Here is a 21903-nt window from a genome sequence, read left to right as displayed (position 1 = left end):
AAAGAAGCTAAAGTTTTGTTAGCTACAGAATTATAAAAAGAAAATTATTTAAACCATTAAATACTTGTTGAACTTAGAATACTGGATGAATCTCTTCAAAATAAGAAGCTGCTCAAGTTGCTCTATGAAAAAGAAGTTCAGTCTGGGAATGCTTCAGCATTCCCAAGAGACTAGCTAAGATGCAACTTGGTAATACTCCTAAACATAAATTAGGGCACACAGCTTGAATTTGCTAATGTAAAGTTTATTTTGACATTTCCAAAGGCAAAATATCTGTGTTGGTCTTTTTTTCTAGCCCCTGGACTTTGAAAAAGTAGCAGAATACAGGTTTGACATTGAAGCAACTGATCCCACAGTTGACCTTCGCTATTTTAAAGCTGGTGGCTCTAGGAGCATTTCAACAGTCACCATTGAAGTCACTGACGTTGATGAGCCTCCTGTCTTCACTAAACTACCATACGAATTTAAAGTGAGGGAAAATGACGCAGAAGTAAGAACACTTGGTTCAGTGTGGGCACACGACCCTGACGCAGCTAAACGGAAAATCAGGTAACGTGGCTTTACCGATTCTAAAGTGGAGAATTAATTCATGATTAATTAATGATTCCAAGAATTTGTCACAGAACTGAGATGCTGGACCTATTTTTCAGAGCCTGCATGCCAATTTGATTTTTCCAGCACTGTACCCGTGGATATACGTGGTAACCAACAAATACAAACATAAATTATATTTGCCTATGTAATTATCACACAAGCCTACTGATAAAACATTTGCACAAAAAAAAAAAAAAAGAGGTAAAATGCATAGTCTTGGATATCTTTACATGGTTATAGATTATTGTTGCATTTTGTCTTGTAACTCTCCCAAGCACGTGCTTTGATAAGAAAATAGACTTCTGAAACAGCAAAAGACAATAATCAGGAAACTTTTCCAACAGATATGTTTCCTCTCACAGCTTGTGTAATTCTAGGGAAATATTCTCAGACCACCTGGTCAAAATATTAACATAATTTGTCATACAAGAACTCTCTGACCTTCCATGATGAAGAACTTACGAGAAACACAGTAGTATCACTCTTGCATTGACATTATCTCTTTTTACACAAAAAAAACAGATTTATTCGACGAAGAGCTAGTCCTAATGGAGACTATATCAGGGTATCTGATACTGGAATTATTCAACTTCCCAAGCCCCTGGACAGAGAATTCAGTTCCTCATACAACATCACTGTTGCAGCTCAAGAAATCCTTGAAGATGGTAAGTGCTATCCACTTCCCTATTGACAGAAGTCAGTGTACAGCTTTACAGCAGGACTGCATCTTATCAAAAAAGTAGAGCCACAACCTGACAGCCTGTTTCCACTAACATACAAATGAAAGGGATACTTGCAGGGTTTGTACAATAATCTGCCAAATCAGATGAGTACCTACAAATGCTGAAGAGCATCTCTGCACAGGCATCCCTGTATAGCTTCCTCAGGTTCAGGAAGCAGGGCAGGCCTGGGCCAGGAATGCATTGCACTTAGGGGAGGTCAGCCTTTCCTGGAGGGTGAAAGGTATTTAATAATATAGACACAGCCTGTTCTGTGCCTATTGCCTCAGTGTCAAAGAACAATGCTGGATCTCATGGCCACATAGTGTGAAGAAACAGGAAGTCATGAGAAATTGTGATTTTTTTCCTCACAAATGTTTGATGACTTAGTCTAACAGGAGATTTTTTAGGAAAACATCTTAATCTGTCAAACGAAAAGTTTAAGTGAATGATGGAGCTAGAAACAATCCATATTTGTCATGCATGAGGCACAGAGGCGGACACAGTGGAAAGGAGGACGGAGACCTAGACAGCACTGAGATTCCAGACATCTCAGAGACCTGTACTACTGTTGTTGTCATTTCAGGCCGTCTTTCTGACAGAGAATCACATGCCCAAGTTCATGTGATAGTTACTGATGAAAACGATAATGCTCCAGAACTTGTTTATCCTGAGGAACCCAGAGTGTGTGAAAATGCTGCACCAGGAAAGGTGAGAGAGGATGGAGAGTTTTTCCCTTAAACCTCAATTACCTATTTGCAAGCTCAAGCAAAATATGTCTTTTATGAATAAAAGTTAGTCTCAGTTTTCATACCCAAGCAGCTGATCATTTCACTGATTTCCAAAATCAGTGGTCAGAAATCTCTCTTCAGGATTTTACACTGTTGGAATATTGATTTTTATCTGCTTATACACATGGGCTGCACAATTCCGCTCCCTCCAGGCACTTAAGTATGTATGTACATCAGCAGCTGAACCATGAAGCACAGGCAAGCCTTGCAGAGCAAAAATTAGCAATTCGGTTTTATCACACAAATGCCCATACATGAGTCAGAGAATGAAACCATTTCAAAATACAAAAAGGAATATAGCTGAATAGATTGTAGTATTCATCAAAGTGCTAGTACATGCAGGAACACTGTTAGTATTTGTGGGTTCAGATGTTTGGCCTCAGACACAAATATTTAGCTCATACATTTTGGGTTCAAATTTACACAGGGGAAGTTTAGGTTAGATATAAGGAAGAAGTTCTTTACTGTGAGGGTGGAAAGGCACTGGAATGGGTTGCCCAGGGAAGTTGTGAATGCTCCATCCCTGGCAGTGTTCAAGGCCAGGTTGGACAGAGCCTTGGGTGACATGGTTTAGTGTGAGGTGTCCCTGCCCATGGTGGGGGGTTGGAACTAGATGATCTTAGGGTCCTTTCCAACCCTAACCATTCTACAATTCTATCCTATGTGAGGTTTGTTTAATTAACAGACTCTGTCATAGGCTGGACTTTCTGATGGAGTCTGTTAGAACACATGAGGTATTATTTCACCTTTCTCTTTTTTAAAATCTCTTTGGAACATAATCATACATGGTTTTTATATTTTATACAACTAATCTACCCCAGAGTTTTTAAAAAACAAACATGACATTGAGGAGTGACAGCCTCTATGACATTCTATGAAGGAGTCATACTTTAACACTAGAAGACAGCCATGTTGGGGTTCCTCTAACACACCATATGTCTTAAAGCATAAGACTTTTTTACGCTTTAATTTGTTTCCCACCTGTGAAAGAAGGGGTGAGACTGCTCCTTCTGAAGACCTACAAGGAAATTACTTGACTTGAAAAGATCTGAAGGGAAGCATCACAAGATACCTTTGTCCCGCCCTTTACTAAAGGGTTATACAGGATACACAGCCCAGCCCTAACTTAAATCACTGGAAGCAATGTATACTGAAAATTATTACCTCTTCCATCTTTGTAGGTAGTCATCAGGATTTCAGCTACTGACAAGGATGAAATACCACCTAGAGGGTTCTTCAAATACTCCCTGGCCACAGAAGATAGCAATTTCTCCTTGGTTGAGAACTACGGTAGTGTATCCCTGCAAAGTTTTTTCTCAGCTAGTCAAAGTGAGACATTAGGACACGGGGAGAAAAGCTCTAGCAATGACCTATGACTGGTCTAGCTGAGCTAAATAACTATTTTTAAAGACTTTATTTACTGGAAAAAAAATCCTGTTGCTTGTTGTCACCCAGGTTTTACTGGGTTCCCTAAAGGCTGTCTCTGTCTAAGGGGAAGATATACCAACTGACTTATAATCTATAAGGAAAATCTGGTGGAGTTTACTTAATTAATGTCCTTACTTCTTCCAGATAACACAGCTAACATCACTGTCAAATACGGACAGTTCAATCGTGAGCTTGCCAAAATCCACTACCTGCCTATCATCATCTCGGACAACGGTGATCCTGAGATGAGCAGCACAAATACACTCATCATCAGTGTCTGCAAGTGTAATGAAAAAGGGAACTTCACATTTTGTGAGGAAAGAGCTAAACAAGTTGGAGTTAGTATACAAGCACTGGTGGCAATTTTTATCTGTATCTTCACAATCATTGGTAAGTATCTGGCTTTTGTAGTGTTCTCTGACTTTAAATGTGGGGATTGTTTTGCTCTTTCTTAACTGAGACCTACAAAAGCTTCCTGGCTATAAAATGGTCATGAAGGCAGAAATACTGTAACTATTTGATTCATCCCACTTGCTTTTGCTATTTGGACTGTTAGCACAGTTTCAGTTCCAAAGCTGCTCATTCTATTGGAAAGATTGAGTCACTGTAAAGGTTATTGCACATATGCATAGTATGCTTGGCTTACTGTCACCAGGCTCACATGCAGCTATAAACCAGGAAATTTGTGCTGGGGCAATAACAGGATTCCTGTTTCCAAAGGCTAAGCTAGTGTGGAAACCCTTTAAACAGTGCAGTAAGCACAGGTAGTAAAACAGCTGACCAGTACCTATTTGCTGTATTTGGAACCTGTCAGAGAAGGAGCAACATTTTTTCTTGCTTGAGAAGAGGCCTCCTCTGCAATTACCACATAAGTAGCATTTGACACCTGGCACTGAAAGATTACCAATTTGAGGCAGTAGCTGATTCAATGAACTTGTGACACTATGCATCTGTACTTGTGGTTCCAGCTCGAGTCACGTGTACAATTCCTGTACAGACTGAATTGCTTTGAGATGATAGAAGGCCAACAATTAAACAGTATTTTAAGCTATTTTAAAATACAATTAAACAGTATTTTAAGCTATGTTAAAAAATTCACACTGGAAAAAAAACAAACAACACTTCAGACTTTATTACATATCTTAAATGCAATTTGGTTTACTTCCTTACTTCTTTATTTACATGTGCTCATCTAAGTTTTCTTTGCAGTAATCACATTGCTAATTCTTCTGAGAAAGAGGCACAAGAAGGATTTGAGTGGTCTTGGGAGGAATGTGGCAGAGATTCATGAGCAGCTCGTCACTTATGATGAAGAAGGCGGTGGTGAAATGGATACCACCAGCTATGATGTGTCTGTACTCAACTCTGTCCGCAAGAACAGTGCAAAGGCAGAAGCAGTTCCCTCTCCATACGCACAAGTTCAAAAGCCTCCTGGAAATGTAACTTCTGGTGCTGGAGAAATGGAAATGATGATTGAGGTTAAGAAGGATGAAGCCGACAATGACAGGGATTTGCTGCCATACGACACACTCCACATTTATGGCTACGAAGGAGCTGAGTCCATTGCAGAATCTCTCAGTTCTTTGGAATCCAGCTCCTCAGACTCAGATATTGATTACGACTTTCTAAATGACTGGGGACCCAGGTTTAAAATGTTAGCTGAGCTCTATGGATCAGAACCAAATGAAGATTTTGTGTATTAAGTTCAAATTAGCCATGAATTTTCTCCCTCCCACTATACACAGACATCAAGAGACTGCCAATGGCCAAAGAAGAACTCACAGCTGTTCATCCAAGCTGTACTAGAATTTCAAAAGACATGAAAAAAAACAACCTGACAGCTGTAGGGTTAAAAACAAACACACAGATCATGTATATTGACTTCCCCCAGCACTGCCATCCTTACTAACAGGTAGTTCTTTCCCAAAAAATTGCTGCTTGAGGATCTGCTCGAGTCTTCTAGGACACAGCTCCTCTCCCTATCCAGGTAGACCACCCCTTAAAAAGTGGTTTTATCCCCAGTTTCTCCTTCGTTCCTCTCCTCCTGTACTGTTTTCATCAACAAGCATTCAAGGTTGCCATCCATTGTGACAGAGAGGTCCACTGGCATTGGGAAGGAATGTTTTGAATACCCTCCTACACCTCCAGCCGGCTGGTTTGCCTGTCCCTCCTGTAACATCTTTCTTGATGTTCCATGTTTATGCTTACCCAGCAGAGGAGAGGAGGAACATAGGACCCATCACTTAATATTAGAAATTATTCCATCACTTTCAAAAAGAGGCATGATTTTCCTTCTTTTCAATATTTTAATTATTCTTGGTTTTACAGTCTTCTACTATATACATGAGTTACTAAATTAGACAGGGTTTTTAGATGCACAATCTGGTTTCATCTGTCATTTTTAAACAGCCTGATGATGATTTCAGGCACCTTGCTGGCATGCTAGAATTTGCATTAACTAGCAGCAAAATTGTTTTTTCTTTCTGTAAATAGGATCTCAGTGTTACTCAATGAAACATATCCTGCAGGGCAGGAAATGTGGAGATCAGGGGAATGTTCAGAATCCCATACTGTAAATCTCTCTAGATGAAAACATAGGTCTCTCTAGACCTCTGAACAGGTTGAATAGGCTTTTATTCAACATTATTAAAGCAATTGTATTTTTTTCAGGGACAAACAAATGAAGGGCCTCATTACTGTGAAACTGTTTGGGGTTTTTTCTAAGCAGGTACTGTAAAATGGGGATTTTCCACCTAGGAATATATTGTAGACTTCCAAATCAGAATGCTAAACACACACACACATTTGTCTGCATAAAAGAACCACAAACACATGTAAGGTTTTGGAGGTGCAGCTACTATGTCCCTGGTAAGTGTGTGTTTAGCTTCTCGCCTGATGAAGAGCCACAAATGAACAGAGTGAAACTTCCCATGCAGGAAGTTACCCAGCCAAACACAGTTTGTACAAAGCGGGTCTCTTAGGACAATGGCCTGTCTCTGGCTTCCAGCAATGCAGATTCCTGTTGCCTTCAACAACAGCAGAGCCCTACCACACAGACTCTCAATTTTGAAGAATGTGTGCTGGAGCTACATGTATTAGTTTAGTTGATTTGATTATTTAAATCTGGTAGCTAACCAAATAACACTAATCTTTTTTTTTTCCCTAAACCAGTATAGTGGAACCTCATGATTTTGCTTTTCACTTATTCTTGTCATCTTTAATTTCCACTCCCTTTCCCCAAGATGCTTTCTTGGCAGGAAATCACAGCACATGATAATATGGCCTCACAGCAGTCCTCACGACTCTAAAAAGCTGTCCAATACAGTACTCAACTGGACACTAATGCCTACTATCATCAATAATGCAATTACTCATATTTCCAAATAAGAATTAAAGGAAAACTAACTAAAATTCTGTCCATCAGTCATATCAGCTTTGGAAATGACTTATAAAAGAAGTATATTTGGCGGTTGCAGCCTTGGTTTTATTTTTAATGTGCTCATTCTCTTCTGTTCTGCTTAATTCAGCCAACAGTGTATGCTACCGAGGTTCCACATGGTAGTTTATTATAAAGAATGCTCACTAATAATACTTACACAGATTAAGGTTTTCATCAGTAACTAAGGTAAAGTTAGTTATGAAATTATTTAGTGCATTAAGTACTTTGGCATGCATCATCCAAATAGTATTACCTGTAATTGCTATTTTTAAACCTGTTTTATAAAGCTTATTTTAAAACACTGTATCAATTTCCTTAGTATAAAGATGTTTGCACTGGATAGTTTCTTTTTATACTCCTGTACTGTATTTTTTTTATTTTTTTTTTTTTTTACTACATAAAGTCAGTCTCAAGTTTGGATTTTGTCTGCATTAATGAGTTTCACATCATATTATACTAGGCTTTTTACCAGTGAACCCACTGGTATCTATGCTCTAAGTGAACTCAGACTAGACATAGAGTCACCAAATGACTTGCTGTAGAAGTAGTTTTCTACACTCTTCGAAAAGCTGTCAGTAAAGCTCCCAAGGTAAGGAAGAGAACAGCCCAACAGTGCAGCCTGGTTTCAGCAGCTGGTGAGGTTCAACCCTCTGACTTTGGAAGACTCATGTCTGCCAGTGCTGAACAATGCATTCAATTTCTAAGCAGATGTTTGGCATGCCAGGCATCAGGCTGATTTGGAACCACCATGTTTAGTGAGATCCCATCTTTTTTTCTGACTGTAAAAGTACTCTTCAAATGGTAAAGAACATGCTGCAGAACAGATGTACTAACATCCTGCGTCAGTACATGCACTCACCTGCAGGGAAACTACACTTATGCCCACCACCTGAGTGGTGCATCTACTTCAATGGGGAAAAGAGGAGGACACCGCAGCCCCTGGCCTGCTATCATCTTCTCTCCTCTGCTCCTACAGACATACACAAGCAGGATTACTCCGTAGTACACAAAAAGCTCCAGCTTTCTCACAGTCCAGGATTTAGACAGGACATGAAACAACAGTACATACCTGTGGCAGGAAAAAAATGACCCGTAAATTTGCAGCTTTAGATAGCACAGTTTCTTACTATTTCTTTCAGCTGCCTATAATCACTATGCCAGTATATTGCCAAGACTACTCTAGCACTTTGAAAAAATCACATCCATTTTCCCCAGATATGGCCTGTATAATTTACAAAGCCTGGAATAAAGAAAAAAGTTCAATTCCTTCACTGCTAATTGCCATAAGCAAACTCCAGATCAAACACACTTTGGCACAAGTTGTATTAAAAACACAATAGCTGTGCTAATTATGCTATAATGAAATGCATTTTTCCATAGAAAGAATTTGATTAAACAGCTCCTCGCAACTTGCAGCAGATAGTCTCATGAAGGTTTTCATTATTCATTTAATTAATATGCATTTTAATCTCTTATCCCTAAAAACATATAAATTATTATTTTATTACATTCAGAGGCAGAAGTTCACACCATTTAATAAAGGTTTTTTCCTCCCACCCCATTAGAAGTGTTTATGAAATAATGACTGTGAGCAGAATGCTTTATATGTATGAAAGCAGCAATGAAAAGCTGTTTGAATATTACTACCAGGCCCACTGCTGTATGTCCCAGACAGGTCAGGTGAGCCAAGGTCCCATCATCAGAACCAGTTTCCACTGTTCAGAGAATTACCTGACTGCAGTCCAGTAGTACTGATACACTGTCTGAAGAACATAACAGCAAATCCAGTGAAAACAAAAGGACTAGATACAGAAGGAAAAAAATATAACCTGTTCTGAGTTCTTGTTCTTCGGTTACTCGGTCCTTTCCTTTTCTCCTTTCAGCTACAAGGGCTTTGAATAGCACCAGAAGGGATCAGCCAGCCCAGCCACTAGACCTGTTCAAGCACAGCCAGGGTTAACGAAGCAAGCACGTAATATAAAGCCGCACTGGTTTTTAGAGTTCAGAGCTTGGCGCTCAGAATATGCATCCACCTATATACATTTATTTTACATGTTTTCACTCCCATGCGTATGTCACAAGCAGGGAAAATATTCATGGTGGTAGTAAATTAGTTTAAAATAGTTTAAATTGCTTAAAGTAGTTGGCAGATACACTATCCTATTTGACTATAATAGTGACACTTATTTCCATTATATTTCAGGTAGGACTAGGACAGAAAAAAGAGAATAATCACCATCTTTGCTGACTTATTTTCCCATCCTACTTTTTAATAAATGTTTCAAGTTTGAGGGAGAAGAAATAAAACTCTTGTGGTTTTACACATGCTTCCTGGAATGAAAGAAATCACCAAGGTGATATCTCCTCCATTTAAGAAGCTATCACAATTTTACTGTAGCACAAGTCATCAAGTCTCACCAGGAACTGAGTAAGGGACTAATCAGATCAAAGTGGATGATTTAGCCTAGAAAAAGCATGACAGAAAACAAAACAGCAAAGATACCTTTTTAGTCTGCATCAGAAAAAGGAAAATAACACCAGCAAAACTCTTTTATGAGCAATAAAACTCCACAGATCTTGCTGACCTCTCAGCTTCCTGACTTTGTTCCTGCCTGACCTGAAAGCAAAGGGGAAACCAGCATTTCCTTCCACTTACCCCCAGTGTGGGGCTGTCCCACCTGCTTTCCCACAAGACTCTCTAAATTCATTCTAGTTAACCCCTTCATCAATGCCACAGTAACCATAAATCTCTGCAGTTCTTTCACTCTTTATTAAAAAGGGACCTGTACTTGAAAGCTGGTACTCTGAATGAAGTTACCAAACCAAGCAGAACAAAGCAATACAGAGTCCACCAGGCAAACACATCTCAAAAATAAGCCAAAATAAGTTTTTTCAGAGGGTCGATAACAGCTGGACTGCAAATGGTCCAAGCTCTTCTGGCAGCCTCACTGGAGCGCAAGGCCTGACCTGCAGTGCCCTTTACAATCCAGCACATTCTCAACTGGAAAGGTTCAGAAAGAGGCATCTTGTAGCTGCCTGTTGCTCTGACCTGCAGAAAACCTCCTACACCGCCGATATTTCCTGGACAACGTCTGGCTGCTACAAACGACCTTTACACAACTGGGGCAGTACAGAGAAAACATACTAAAATATGAGTCCAAATTCCATCATTTTAAAATGTCTTTTCTGAACAAATGTCTGTGCTTCCCTCTCCCCATTGAGAAAATTAAATCTGAAGAGCTTAAAAAAATGACAAAAAGCTGAAGCGCCAGATTTTGTTTCAGCAGCATGTCACCCGCGATAGTGCAACAGCGGAAATCACAAGTGAATTTACCGCGGGTTCCTGCTGTCGCCAGGGCGTCATGGCAGGCACTGCGCTGAGACAGGAGCGGCGCAGGCAGAGGCAGAGCCGCTGCGGCGGTAGCGGCCGCCGGGGGGCACCCGAGCCCAGCGCTCCCGCTTCCCCTGGCTGTGGTGCCAGCTCCCACGAGCACCTTGCTCGTGTCCGGTGAAAGTAGCACCTCCAGAAACCTAATTCGACCGGCTGCGTGCTTTAGCGCCAACCTCACGAAATTTCCATAAACCAGGAAGGCCACAAAGGCTCAATTTATTTATATATATATATATGTATATATATAGTGCCGCTGTTCAGGCGGGAGTTTTGAAGGGCGTGAAGGGCATGGAAATTGCTGTGGGGAAAGGATGCAAGCTCCAGATGTCTCCTTTGTTCAAACGTCAGTCCAGGTCATGCTAGTTGGGGCACGTTTCCCTGTTTGCTAGAAGTCAAATGCTAAGTTTCTCAGAAGACACTTTTAGGAGAGGACTCATTTTACTGATTGTTAGCTGAAGCAAACCACCAAGTTGAACTTTAACTAAAGAAAACCATACATATGTCAAGAAGGAACAAGACAAAAGGTAAAGAACATTCTTTGCCTATCCAGGCCACTGAACTAGGAACCATTGTTCACAAGGTGCCTCTCCAGCTCATTGAACTGGGAATCATTCCTCACAAAGGCAGAAGAAAAGCCAACCTAAGACCATAAAAGGAAGACAACAACAGAAGTTCAGCTGAAGGCAAACAAAGAAAAGAGCACCAGGTACCTGGCCACTGTGCATACTCTAGAGGGTGGTGACCTGTGTTAGTTATCTCTGGGAAGAAATTACAACATGTATAAGATTTCTGGGAATTACGATGTACACGTATGAGATAAATGCTTACAGGCAAGAAACCTGTAAGAATCAGCATGCAAGTTAGGCAGAGCTATCCCCTGTGCACCTGGTGCCGTAATAAATAATGCCTGCTTCTTAATGCTACATTGGAATTAAGGAATTTAATTACCCTGACTTTTGGTGGCAACACTGAAATCTGTTTTTTATGGAAATGGTGTTGTCCAACCCTATTTCTTTTGAATAATTCCCTGCCAAACAAACCTTCAACCGCAAATCAGGATTTTCCCAAGCAAAACCAAATAATTTTCATTTTTTAGTGACTCTTGTGAAACTGTTGGGGTTTGCTTTCAATGAGTGTGTATGAGGGCACGCATTATCCAATAGTCATTATTATCATTATTTTCATGTTATAACCATGCAGCAAAACTTTCACAAGTAGCCACACAAACAAACCAGTGAAAAAAGAAGTACAAGGAACTTCACAGTGACCATCTCAAAGTTGAGAATATTCACAGAAATCACCTGTCACACAAATACAGATTAATCACAGAATCACAGAACACTTTGGGTCAGAGGGGACCTTCAAGTCATCCAGTTCCAACCCCCTTGTATGAGCAGAGACATCTTCAACTGGCTCAGGTTGTCCAGTACCACATCCACCCTGGCCTTGAATGTCTCCAGGGATGGTTCATCCACCTCTCTGGGCGACTGTGCCATGATCACTGTAGAGAATTCTTTCCTCATGTCCAGCCTGAATCTCTCCTCTTTTAGCTTAAAACCACCACCCCTCGTCCTATTGCTACAGGTCCTGCTAAAGAATCTCTCCTGATCTTTCCTATAGGCTTATATTAAGAACTGAAAGGCTGCAATAAGGTCTCCCAGAGCCTTCTCTTCTCCAGGCTGAACAACCCCAACTCTCTAACTTTTTTCCCTCCGGGGGGGGGGGGAAATAAGTTATTTCTCCCTCTGATCCATAAAGTTATGTTATACGCAAGTACCAGACTGCAGCAGGGTCTCTCTAAGCAGAGACTAGCCTGAGGAACTTGGGTTCCTTATTCCTGATTTGCAGCTGAGCCACCTTGGCCTGCTAGCTCCCACATCTGCTCCCCTGACACACGTGGGTCCCATCCTGCTGCCATGTGCTCCTCTTCGTTCCCACAGACACGCAGGGTGACACAGCCAGCAACCAGGGCACTGAGAGCAAGTCCCACACTGACCACAGGTCCCCCCTTGACAGGCCTCCTCCTTCAGAGAACCCGGCCCATTTCACCAACACGTGCAGCTGACAACAGCCAAGGTTTCTTCCTAAAGCTGCAGTCCTAGCAGATTGGCAAGCAGAAGTGGCAACCAGGAGCCCCAGCCCAGGTCAGAGGGTTCTGCAGCATCCACAGGCAGCCTCGGCCTCCACAGAGGGCAGCAAGGGGAATTCTGTGCCCTTCCCAGACCACCAGCAGGAATGGCTGTGAAGTCGTACCGTGCCTGGGAGTACAGTAGAGTAGGTGGCTTCCTGCTTGAGGAATTACTGTTTGAACAGTATTGCGACATTACAGTTTGGATAGAGGTTATACGAGTATGTAACATAGCTGGGGAGAGTACAAAGCTATCATCTGTATCACTCGCTTGGGTAAGAGCCATGGATACTGAAACTTGCAAATGTCATTGCTAACTACTCTGGCTTTGGGTATATGACCATTTGCAAACCTGGAGTATTTTTGCCATTGCACACATGGGTGGCAAGCAGACACAAGCAGGGCACTGCCCTCCTAACAGCTTGAGAATGACATGAGCTCTGCAATTGCAGCCAGGTAAGGATCCAGAGCAGCAAAACTACAACTGTGTAGACCGCACGAGGGTCAGAAACACACGATAGCCATGCCCAGTTATACTGCCTTCTAGCACTCAGCAGCAACCAACAGCAGAAGCTGAAGGTAAGACTAGCAGGGATTCACCTAGGAAGTCAACCGTGTGAAAGAGCTGGCGTCAAGGAATACACCTAGAAAGCTAGCAGAGGGCTAGACACAGGGCAGTCAGAAGTACCAGGCAGCAGAGCTATGTCTCGTGCTGACAAAAAAAAACATTATCTCATTCTGTTTATTTGTCAGTGACCACTTGTCACCTGACTGAGCAATCACATCTTAAACAGACTCAGATCTGCCTTTCAGTACCTGCATGGATCTGACAAAACTTGTCATCAAGCCAGGCAGGCTGATAGCTTTGAGTAAGTGAAAAGCATTATACCCTTACTGGAGAGCCATTTAAAACTGTTAGAATATAACCATCCTTCTTGTCCTCCTTTACTAAAAGAGCTCTGGTTTACCTAGAAAAAATAAGTGACTCTCTTCAATTCTAGGAAAAAAATCTCCGCAACTAATTCCTTCTATAAATGGATGCTGAAGCATCAACCCTAATCAGAACTGGGTTTCCTGGATTTTGTCACAACATCTGGATTGTTCTAGATGTTGGTCCAAGTGCTTGGCAAGCAGACAAGGCATTCTGTGGTCATAGCTGTGTATAATTAATCTGTTGTCACATACATCACTTCTGAGTGAACTGGAAGCACCATTCAGCCCTCCAAGAGAAAGGTAGCTGGCAGAACACCAAATGGTGACCAGACCTATGCAGAGTTGCCTGTGTTCTATGGAGACATATTTCAGGAGGGAATCTGAGACTTACAAACAATATGCATTAAAAAAAGCCTGCTTGCAAGAGCAGAACTCTGGGCTTGTATCCTAGCTGTGACACAGAGCTCCGTTTTCATCTGAGGTACACCATGTACACCCAGATATTTGCTTTTACACATTGTGTTCAAAATGGGACTCCCTTCTGAAAGGCAATCTAGCCACTGTCTTCCCCTTCATGCACCACAGCAACCATATATACACGCTTCCCCACGTCATTGCAAGGGTTAGTTAATATGCATAAAGGCATTCTAAATAAGTAACATTCTCTAATGCTTACTTATTTCAAGGATGAAAGCTTTAGTACTATTCATTATTTTACGCACACTTCATGGCACAAGAGATTTGTGCAAAAAATCTACAGAAACTTCTAATTAAAATACACTCCCCTGCACATATTTGCAGCTCTGCATGATGTACATAGTATTACTACCACTGCAATTAACAGAGAGCCTGTAGCATTGCATGAGCAGAACCTGCATTTCATAAGTCACTGTGAGCAAATGTGATGGGTAGCTCAGTTAATGAGGGAGAGTTAGAGCAAGGTACTCATGTACATATCTGCAAGTCAAAATCACTTGTGCTAGGCATTTAAATTCCATGGCATAGCCACAGAGAGTATATTTCCTGCATGCAGAAAACACTGGTGAGAAATAAAGCACAGATTTTATTTTTAAGAGATGCTAAATGTATGACCAACATACCTCCTGTGGCTCCACATGGGATGGAAAAAGACTCACAGTTAGTCAAGGGACTCAGGTTTCAGTGCCTTTTCATTACTTCAGTTCAGCCTCTAAGAAAAATGTTTATTTTAGCCATTCATACTACTTACATCAGACTTTTATTGCAGCTGCTCAAGTTATCCTGGTTTAGACGACCACTAATAATCAACACTCAGTTGTTTCTCCTGCATAGCTCTAAAATTAACTTTTTTAATTTCTACCCACCTGTAGCAATTTTAGTCACCAGGTTCAGAAGCCATCTGGATTAAATCCTTTACAGCACAGGAAAGGGCTCATGAAATACACTCACCTCTAGTTAATATTTCCTTTGATCATGGAAAGCTTATCCCAGGACAGTTCTGAAGACCCCAAAGAGCAGCTGAAGAGTTGTACAGGCTTTCCTTTTCCTGAGATCAGCTGTTTGGGCTAATGCTCAAGGGGTCAGTCTTGGAAACATTCGCATGTAGAATTGAAACTTCAGAGCTAACACACTTCAAGGCCAGGTTGGACAGGGCTCAGAGCAACCTGGTCTAGCAGAAGGTGTCCCTACCCATGGCAGGAGGGTGGAAGTGGATGAGCTTTAAGATCACTTCCAACCCAACTGATTTTATGATTCTGTGAAATGCGGTTAAACTGGACTTCAGTTAAGTAGAGAACAAAGAGTAACATACACAATCAAGGTGCTACGCTGTATATGTTTATGCACTGCATTTTATTTTGATGCTTGTCAAAGGTGCCTAGAATTGCATCACTATAAACAGGACCTCCTTCTAGTCATCACTGAAGCAGCAGGAGCTGTGGCTGCATAAGCTACAGCACAGAATCACTTTAACATACCCTTAATGCACAGTAACACAACACTGTCACAGGGTAGTTGTCTCAGAGACTTGCTTACAGCAGGCAGTATTGAAAGTTCAATGCCTCAAAACTTTTCCTTTCTGCTAGGAAAGCAGAGACCTTCATTTTTATGAGCTCAATGATGAGTAAATTTTAGTCCAGAACCACTACAGACTTAAACTAAAGTCTCTGGATTTATGACTAGCAAAAACCCTGAATGAACATTATACTTTTTTATTTATTGTTAGGACTCTGAAATACTTATACTAAGCCCAAAGGAGATGGGAGAGACTGAAGTGGGTAGCTGAGGTATTAGCACCGAGTTCCTAAAGGAAAACTTAAGTGCATATCTGCTGATTCTCAGAAACAGCACAAAATGTTAAGAACCTTCAATGGCCCAGGAAAACATCCTTGCATTCACACACTGGATAGAAAAGTATTGTTAAGTGCTACCTTTAGAAGCTGAAGTCTTCCTGAGGCTTCCTTGCTTTCAGAAAAAAAAAAAAAGAGGACATTCATAAAGACGATGCCTGCCTGAGTCATTGTTAAGCACCTAGAGCGTGCAGAAATTGAAGTTTACTGAGGCTCTTTCTTGTCCTCTCTGCAGTGAACTAGCAATCTTCCCTAGCTCCGTTATCAGGTGAGGTGTTTTCAATGCAGATCCAAACTTCTGCCCACCCACATGTGCAAACACATGTGCAGTGGCTGTTAGGGATTCTTAATCCTGAGAGACTTTCCAAGACTGCACATGGAGAGAAAGGGACTGGCGCTGATTACATTCCGCCCCAAGCAGAGGAGACGAAACAGGAATCAAGCTGTGACTTTCACTGTGATTTTCCGGTCCTCTTCTAAGCACTGCACAACTGCTGAAGCACCAGGCACAAGGCTCTTGCTGAACACAAAAGCTATGATTTCACATGTTCGGCTATGCATTTCCCTACAGGCAGGACAGTCTGCAAAAAGTCAACACTGTCCATAGGACCCTGGAACGTACACATTTCTCTAAGCACCTCTGATCTGAACAAGGTTCCACCACTATGAGAGCACAATCTCACATTATAATCTTTGGACAAATGTTAGATCACAGTATGGAATATTGCAAGCACCAAACAAAGATTTGAAAGCTGGATTATAGGACCCTTAAGATATGTTTATCATGGAAATGCTGTTGGAAGGTTAATTACAGTGATACTACTATATGCTGCTCTGCTAGGCAAGCTATTTAGGTCCTTTCAATAATGTTTTGCTGTAATGGGAATGGTTCAAGCTGCAATATCAGATTTGCAACACAGAACACATTATAGCAGTTGAGCTTATACTTTCCAGTGCACTCATTTTAATAGCGTTTTTTCTGCTGCTCCACCTATCAGTTGCCCTTATCTCTAGAGAGCACAATTGCCTTTTTCTGCCATTTCCAATTAGTTATGGTTTTCAGATTCAGCTTAGAGGAGCTTCACTCAATCTAAAATATGCACATCTTTTTCATATATCTTATTTATTTGAAGATACAAAAGTTTTGAATTATTTGCATGCTGAGCATGTGATTGCACTGTACCCAACTAACTTCTCTGCTAGGCAATGAAGAGCTGAAACACCTACCCACCTGAGAAGCCTGAGAAATTCAATACACACTAGATATTTCTACAGAAATAGCCAGACAATGAAATAAGACACTAAGAATGGGGGTCACATAGAGAAGCAGTTTTCCAAGCCCTGACACATCAGATGGTGGGATGCCTCAAAAAGAGCAAGAGGTAGCTCGTCTTAGAACACATTTTGGACTTCTTCAGCTTCAAGTTTGTTTTCCCTTCATTCTACTTTCCCAGACTTGGAACTGTTTCCTTCATCCATGCTCCCACACATATCTCTTCTCCCTTACAAGCCCACATTTTCCAAAAAGGATCCCAAACCCACCTTCTTGTCACACCTTTACCCACCCAAACTATTTTCTCACCCACACTTCTCCGCATCTTTAAAAATAACACCATGAGGTCCCTATCTAAATTCATAAACTCCTATCTGCCTTGCAGCTGAAGATCATAGAATCATAGAATGGTTTTGTGTTGGAAAGGACCTTAAGATCATCTTGTTCCAACCCCCCTGCCACGGGCAAGGACATCTCACACTAAGACTATGTCTCCCAAAGCTCCGTCCAACCTGGCCTTGAACACTGCCAGAGATGAAGCATTTTCCACTTCTTTGGGCAACCCGTTCCAGTGCCTCACCACCCCCACAGCAAAGAACTTCTTCCTTATATCTAACCTGAACTTCCCATGTTTAAGTTTTAACCCATCACCCCTTGTCCTGTCGCTACAGTCTCTAATGAAGAGTCCCTCCCCAGCATCCCTATAAGCCCCCTTCAGACACTGGAAGGCTGCTATGAGGTCTCCACGCAGCCTTCTCTTCTCCAGGCTGAACAGCCCCAACTTCCTCAGCCTGTCTTCATACAGGAGGTGCTCCAGTCCCCTGATCATCCTCGTGGCCTCCTCTGGACTTGTTCCAACAGTTCCATGTCCTATTTATGCTGAGGACACCAGAACTGCACACAATGCTCCAAGTGAGGTCTCATGAGAGCAGAGTAGAGGGGCAGGATCAGCACCTTCGACCTGCTGATCACGCTCCTTTTGATGCAGCCTAAGCCCACTTTGTCTACATGCAATTCACAAATGCCGGTTACTAACCTGCATCTATATCTACTTATCTGCTGTAAAAGACAACAGCATCATAGCACATATTGGATCTGAAAAGAGCAGATCTACTCAGTGTTGATCAGCTTTAAGTTTCAGATTGACGCATCTTCAATGGCAAGACATGATCTAAGCCAGCTGCTGTACAAAAGTTATTAACAATTGTCTGCCATTTATCCTCAGCCTTTAAAACCATGTTTAAATATTAAGACATTTTGTTTAATCCCATCTCTAGCTTCCCAAGGATTCTGATTTTTATTATGACTCATCCTGTTTTTTATGGAACAGCCTAATGATCTGTCAAAAAGTGGTAGGTTATTTGCTCAAATAATTGTGTGGTTTTAAATAAAGTATTCTAAAACATAGGTAATGATTGTAGGCTTAGATTTCTCTAAGGAATAGATAAGGTCAGATCACTTGAATTTTTCTTAACTTAGTAAAAATACGTTATTCATATGATAATTTTTTATTGTTTTTTGTCTTGTTCCTAGAATCAGAGAAGCATAGAATAGTTAGGGTTGGAAAGGACCTTAAGATTATCAAGTTCCAACCCCCCTGCCATGGGAAGGGACACCTTGCACTAAACCATGTCACCCAAGACTCCATCCAACCTGGTCTTGTCCTTTTTGTGTGTGTGTGTGAATTAACTGGTTTTACATAATAAAACTTGAAACACTAAATGTCCAACATAAAAGTACATTTTTACTTTTGTAAGCTTCTAAAGTCAAATGCGAGCCAACAAACTAATGGCAGCGATGTCCCCAGTTTCCCTGGGTTTCCCGATCTCTCGTGACCATTTCACCCATGCAGATTACAAGACCTTATAGGTAAGCACTATGCAGTTCCCAAATCCAAGTTCATACACAGCCTGCCTAAAGAGCGACTTCAGGATAGATGGACTCTGTAAATAAATCACTTCACAGCAATACTAATCCTTTTCCAGCAATAAAAGGAGTGCTTTTCTTTACTCTCCTTTACCTTGGAGCTCCTGCCCCACAGGCTTATATCTGCAGTAATCTAAATGCACGTGGATATTGGTTTCTATTAAGCATAAGATCTACATCAAATCCCTCATATGGGGTAACTAAAGGTAAAAAGAAAGAAAGAGCATGTACCAAAAACCCTAAGTAGGTGGGACACATTTTCATTTTGTTGTCAGTTCACATTGTCAGAAACAAAATGATTTTGAAAGCAATAGAAAATCTGTGTAATAACACTCTCCTCAGCACGGCTTTGAAACACATGCATGGGAGTCCCACTGGTAAAACACATATATAATTACAACTGAAGCTGTATTTAGTTCCAGACTAAATGCCATCATGAGGCAGCATGTTAAATAATGCATTTCCCTAGTGTTTTTATCATTTCATACATTAAATTTATTGTTTTGATAATACAGTCTAGTAGCTTCACACTGATGTGCAAACACTTTTTGAAGATTTCAGTGACACAGGAAGTATCTGCTCTGAGAAGTGATCACTGATAGACACAAATTTTACTGTGTGTCAGACGCATTCTCCCTGCTTCACCTGGAACAAGCTAAACCACAAAGAACCAGCAGTATTCAGGGAAACACGGGCTTTGATGCTCCATCACAGTCTCACTGTCCTGGGTTCAGCAGTAGGAGTCATTTTTTCTCCTTCTTAGTAGCCGGTGCAGTGCTGTGGTTTTGACTTTTGGCCTGGTAACAACGCTGATAACGCACCAATGTTTTCATTTGCTGCTCAGTAATGTTTACTCTGACCAAGGACTTTCTGAGTCTCATGCTCTGCCAGGGAGGAGGGGAAGCTGGGAGGAAGCAGAGACCCAAACTGACCAAAGAGGTATTCCATACCACAGCTCGTCATGTTCACTGTATAAACTGGGGGGAGTTTCCTGGAAGGGTTAGATCACTGCCAGGGCTGGGCTGGGTATCAGTCGGCTGGTGGTGAGCGGTTGTATTCTCCTCCCTTGTTATTTCCCTTACCATTATTATAATTGGTGGTAGCAGCAGTGATTTGTGTTATACCTTAGTTACTGGGCTGTTCTTATCTCAGCCCGTGGGAGTCACATTCTTTTGATTCTCCTCCCCATCTCTCCGGGAGCAAGGGGAGGAAGGAGGGGGAGTGAGCCAACAGCTACGTGGTTTTTCTGGGTTGCTGACTGGGCTTAAGCCACGACACTCACCAACTCCACAATTTCAAGTTTCCCCACCGGCCTGTGGGCAACAACTTTATTGTAGTCCATGTGCTTAATTCTCTGCTGGGTACACAAGAAGAGGGAGCAAGCAACAACTCTGGAGATTCTGCTACTATTGTCACTGCAAGGAACGTTATCTTAACATATAGATAACATAAATTTTAGACTAGATATATATATATTAGACATTGGGAAAAAATTAGGGTGCTGAGGCACTGGCATAGGGTGCCCAGAGAAGCTGTGGCTGCCCCATCCGTGGCAGCATTTAAGGCCAAGTGGGACAGGGTTTGGAGCAACCTTGTCTAGCGGAAGGTGTTCCTGCCAATGGCAGGGTTTGGAACTGGATGAGCTTTAGGGTCCTCTCCAACACAAACCAGTCTGTGATTCTGACTCTATAAACAAGGGCATCCTATCTTCTTATAATATGCACCAACTCTCTTCCTAACTTTCTTCCTTCTCACCAACAGTCTATATACTCACAGATATTTTTTTTTCATTTTGACTTGAATCAAGCCCCATTGCTAAATTTTTTATTGCTATTTTCCATGCCAGACGCACATGTGTGTCAGCTGATGTTAGCTGTCATGTTGCCAAAATAAGAGTAAAACAACAAAAGGCAGCAGGTAAGAGTGTTGATCCCAGATATTTTCTGGACAGCTTTCATGGGAATATCTTTGTCAATTTAACATGACATTTCATGACATTTCAGAGCACACTAGGGACATGTTCTTCCATTTTAAAATGTCACAAGTAAAAACTGGCTAGATAAAGTCACATTGCATTCTCTGTATTTATTCTTACTCATTTATGTTTGTTGTATTTACAAGAGAAGAAATGTATGTTCCTTGTCAGGACAGCAAATGCATCTGGAACTTCAAAATCCACATGTTCTCTCTCCTACTTAAACCTTGAGAGTTCACAACCAATCTTTCTGGTGGTACAATCTGCTACAATTCCTCCACAGCTACTATTCAAAATCTGCTAGTAGATATCATACAGAACCATTATTATATATATATATATATATATATATTATATACATATATATAATATATATATGTATATAATATATATACATTTTTTTTTCAATGAATAGATTTAAGCTATTTCGTTTTGGTCTTTACATTTACTTTAGTACTAAAATAAATGCAATAATAAATATCTTCATTTTGGCCATGGATATTCTTAAGAAGATTGACAGGCAATTAATCTATTACATAGAAAACACCAAAATCTACTATTGTGTAAATAACTTCTTCCAAACACAACAGGATTTACACTTCCTTGTGCACCAGCTGAACTTAAATTTATGCTCTTCCAGCAGACAGTGGCAGTTGCAGCCGAAATACAGCAGATGGCACCGAAATCAGTCTAAATGACATCACTGTTGCCCGTTTCCCCTAACTGCCGGCACAGAATGCTGCAAGCACAGCTTCCAACAGGAGTTGACCCCGGAGTTTTACATTATTCACAGTGAGCATGAATTCAAAGAAATAGCCAACAGACAATATGTAGATGAACACACAAGCTTAACTTTTGGAACCTGATTTAGTAAAAGGCAGTAGTTCTTGGTGTATCCTGTAAAAACCTTTACAGTTACTTAGATGGTATCAAGTGTCCCAGAATAAGCAGGATTCAACCATCTTGATATATTCCAAAG

General features: G+C 41.1%; 1 protein-coding gene across 3 annotated transcripts in view; it reads left to right on the top strand.

The window, feature by feature from the left end:
- Nucleotides 1-7324, top strand: part of CDH5 (cadherin 5) — a 31932-nt gene extending 24608 nt beyond the window's left edge. For all 3 annotated transcript variants that reach the window (XM_062618255.1, XM_062618252.1, XM_062618254.1), the window contains 6 exons: nt 296-549; nt 1117-1259; nt 1900-2024; nt 3286-3394; nt 3677-3922; nt 4742-7324. In XM_062618255.1, coding sequence (XP_062474239.1) covers nt 296-549; nt 1117-1259; nt 1900-2024; nt 3286-3394; nt 3677-3922; nt 4742-5235 — 1371 coding nt within the window. In that variant the 3' untranslated portion in view covers nt 5236-7324. The remainder of the gene's footprint in view (nt 1-295; nt 550-1116; nt 1260-1899; nt 2025-3285; nt 3395-3676; nt 3923-4741) is intronic.
- Nucleotides 7325-21903: the final 14579 nt, after the last annotated feature.

The sequence above is a fragment of the Pezoporus occidentalis genome, unplaced genomic scaffold (genome assembly GCF_034315485.1).
Source record: "Pezoporus occidentalis ecotype Australia unplaced genomic scaffold, CSIRO_AGI_Poc_V1 ctg20, whole genome shotgun sequence".
NCBI lineage: Eukaryota > Metazoa > Chordata > Aves > Psittaciformes > Psittacidae > Pezoporus > Pezoporus occidentalis.
The sequence above is the reverse complement of the archived record's forward strand: the minus strand, read 5'-3'. Positions and strand labels throughout refer to the sequence as shown.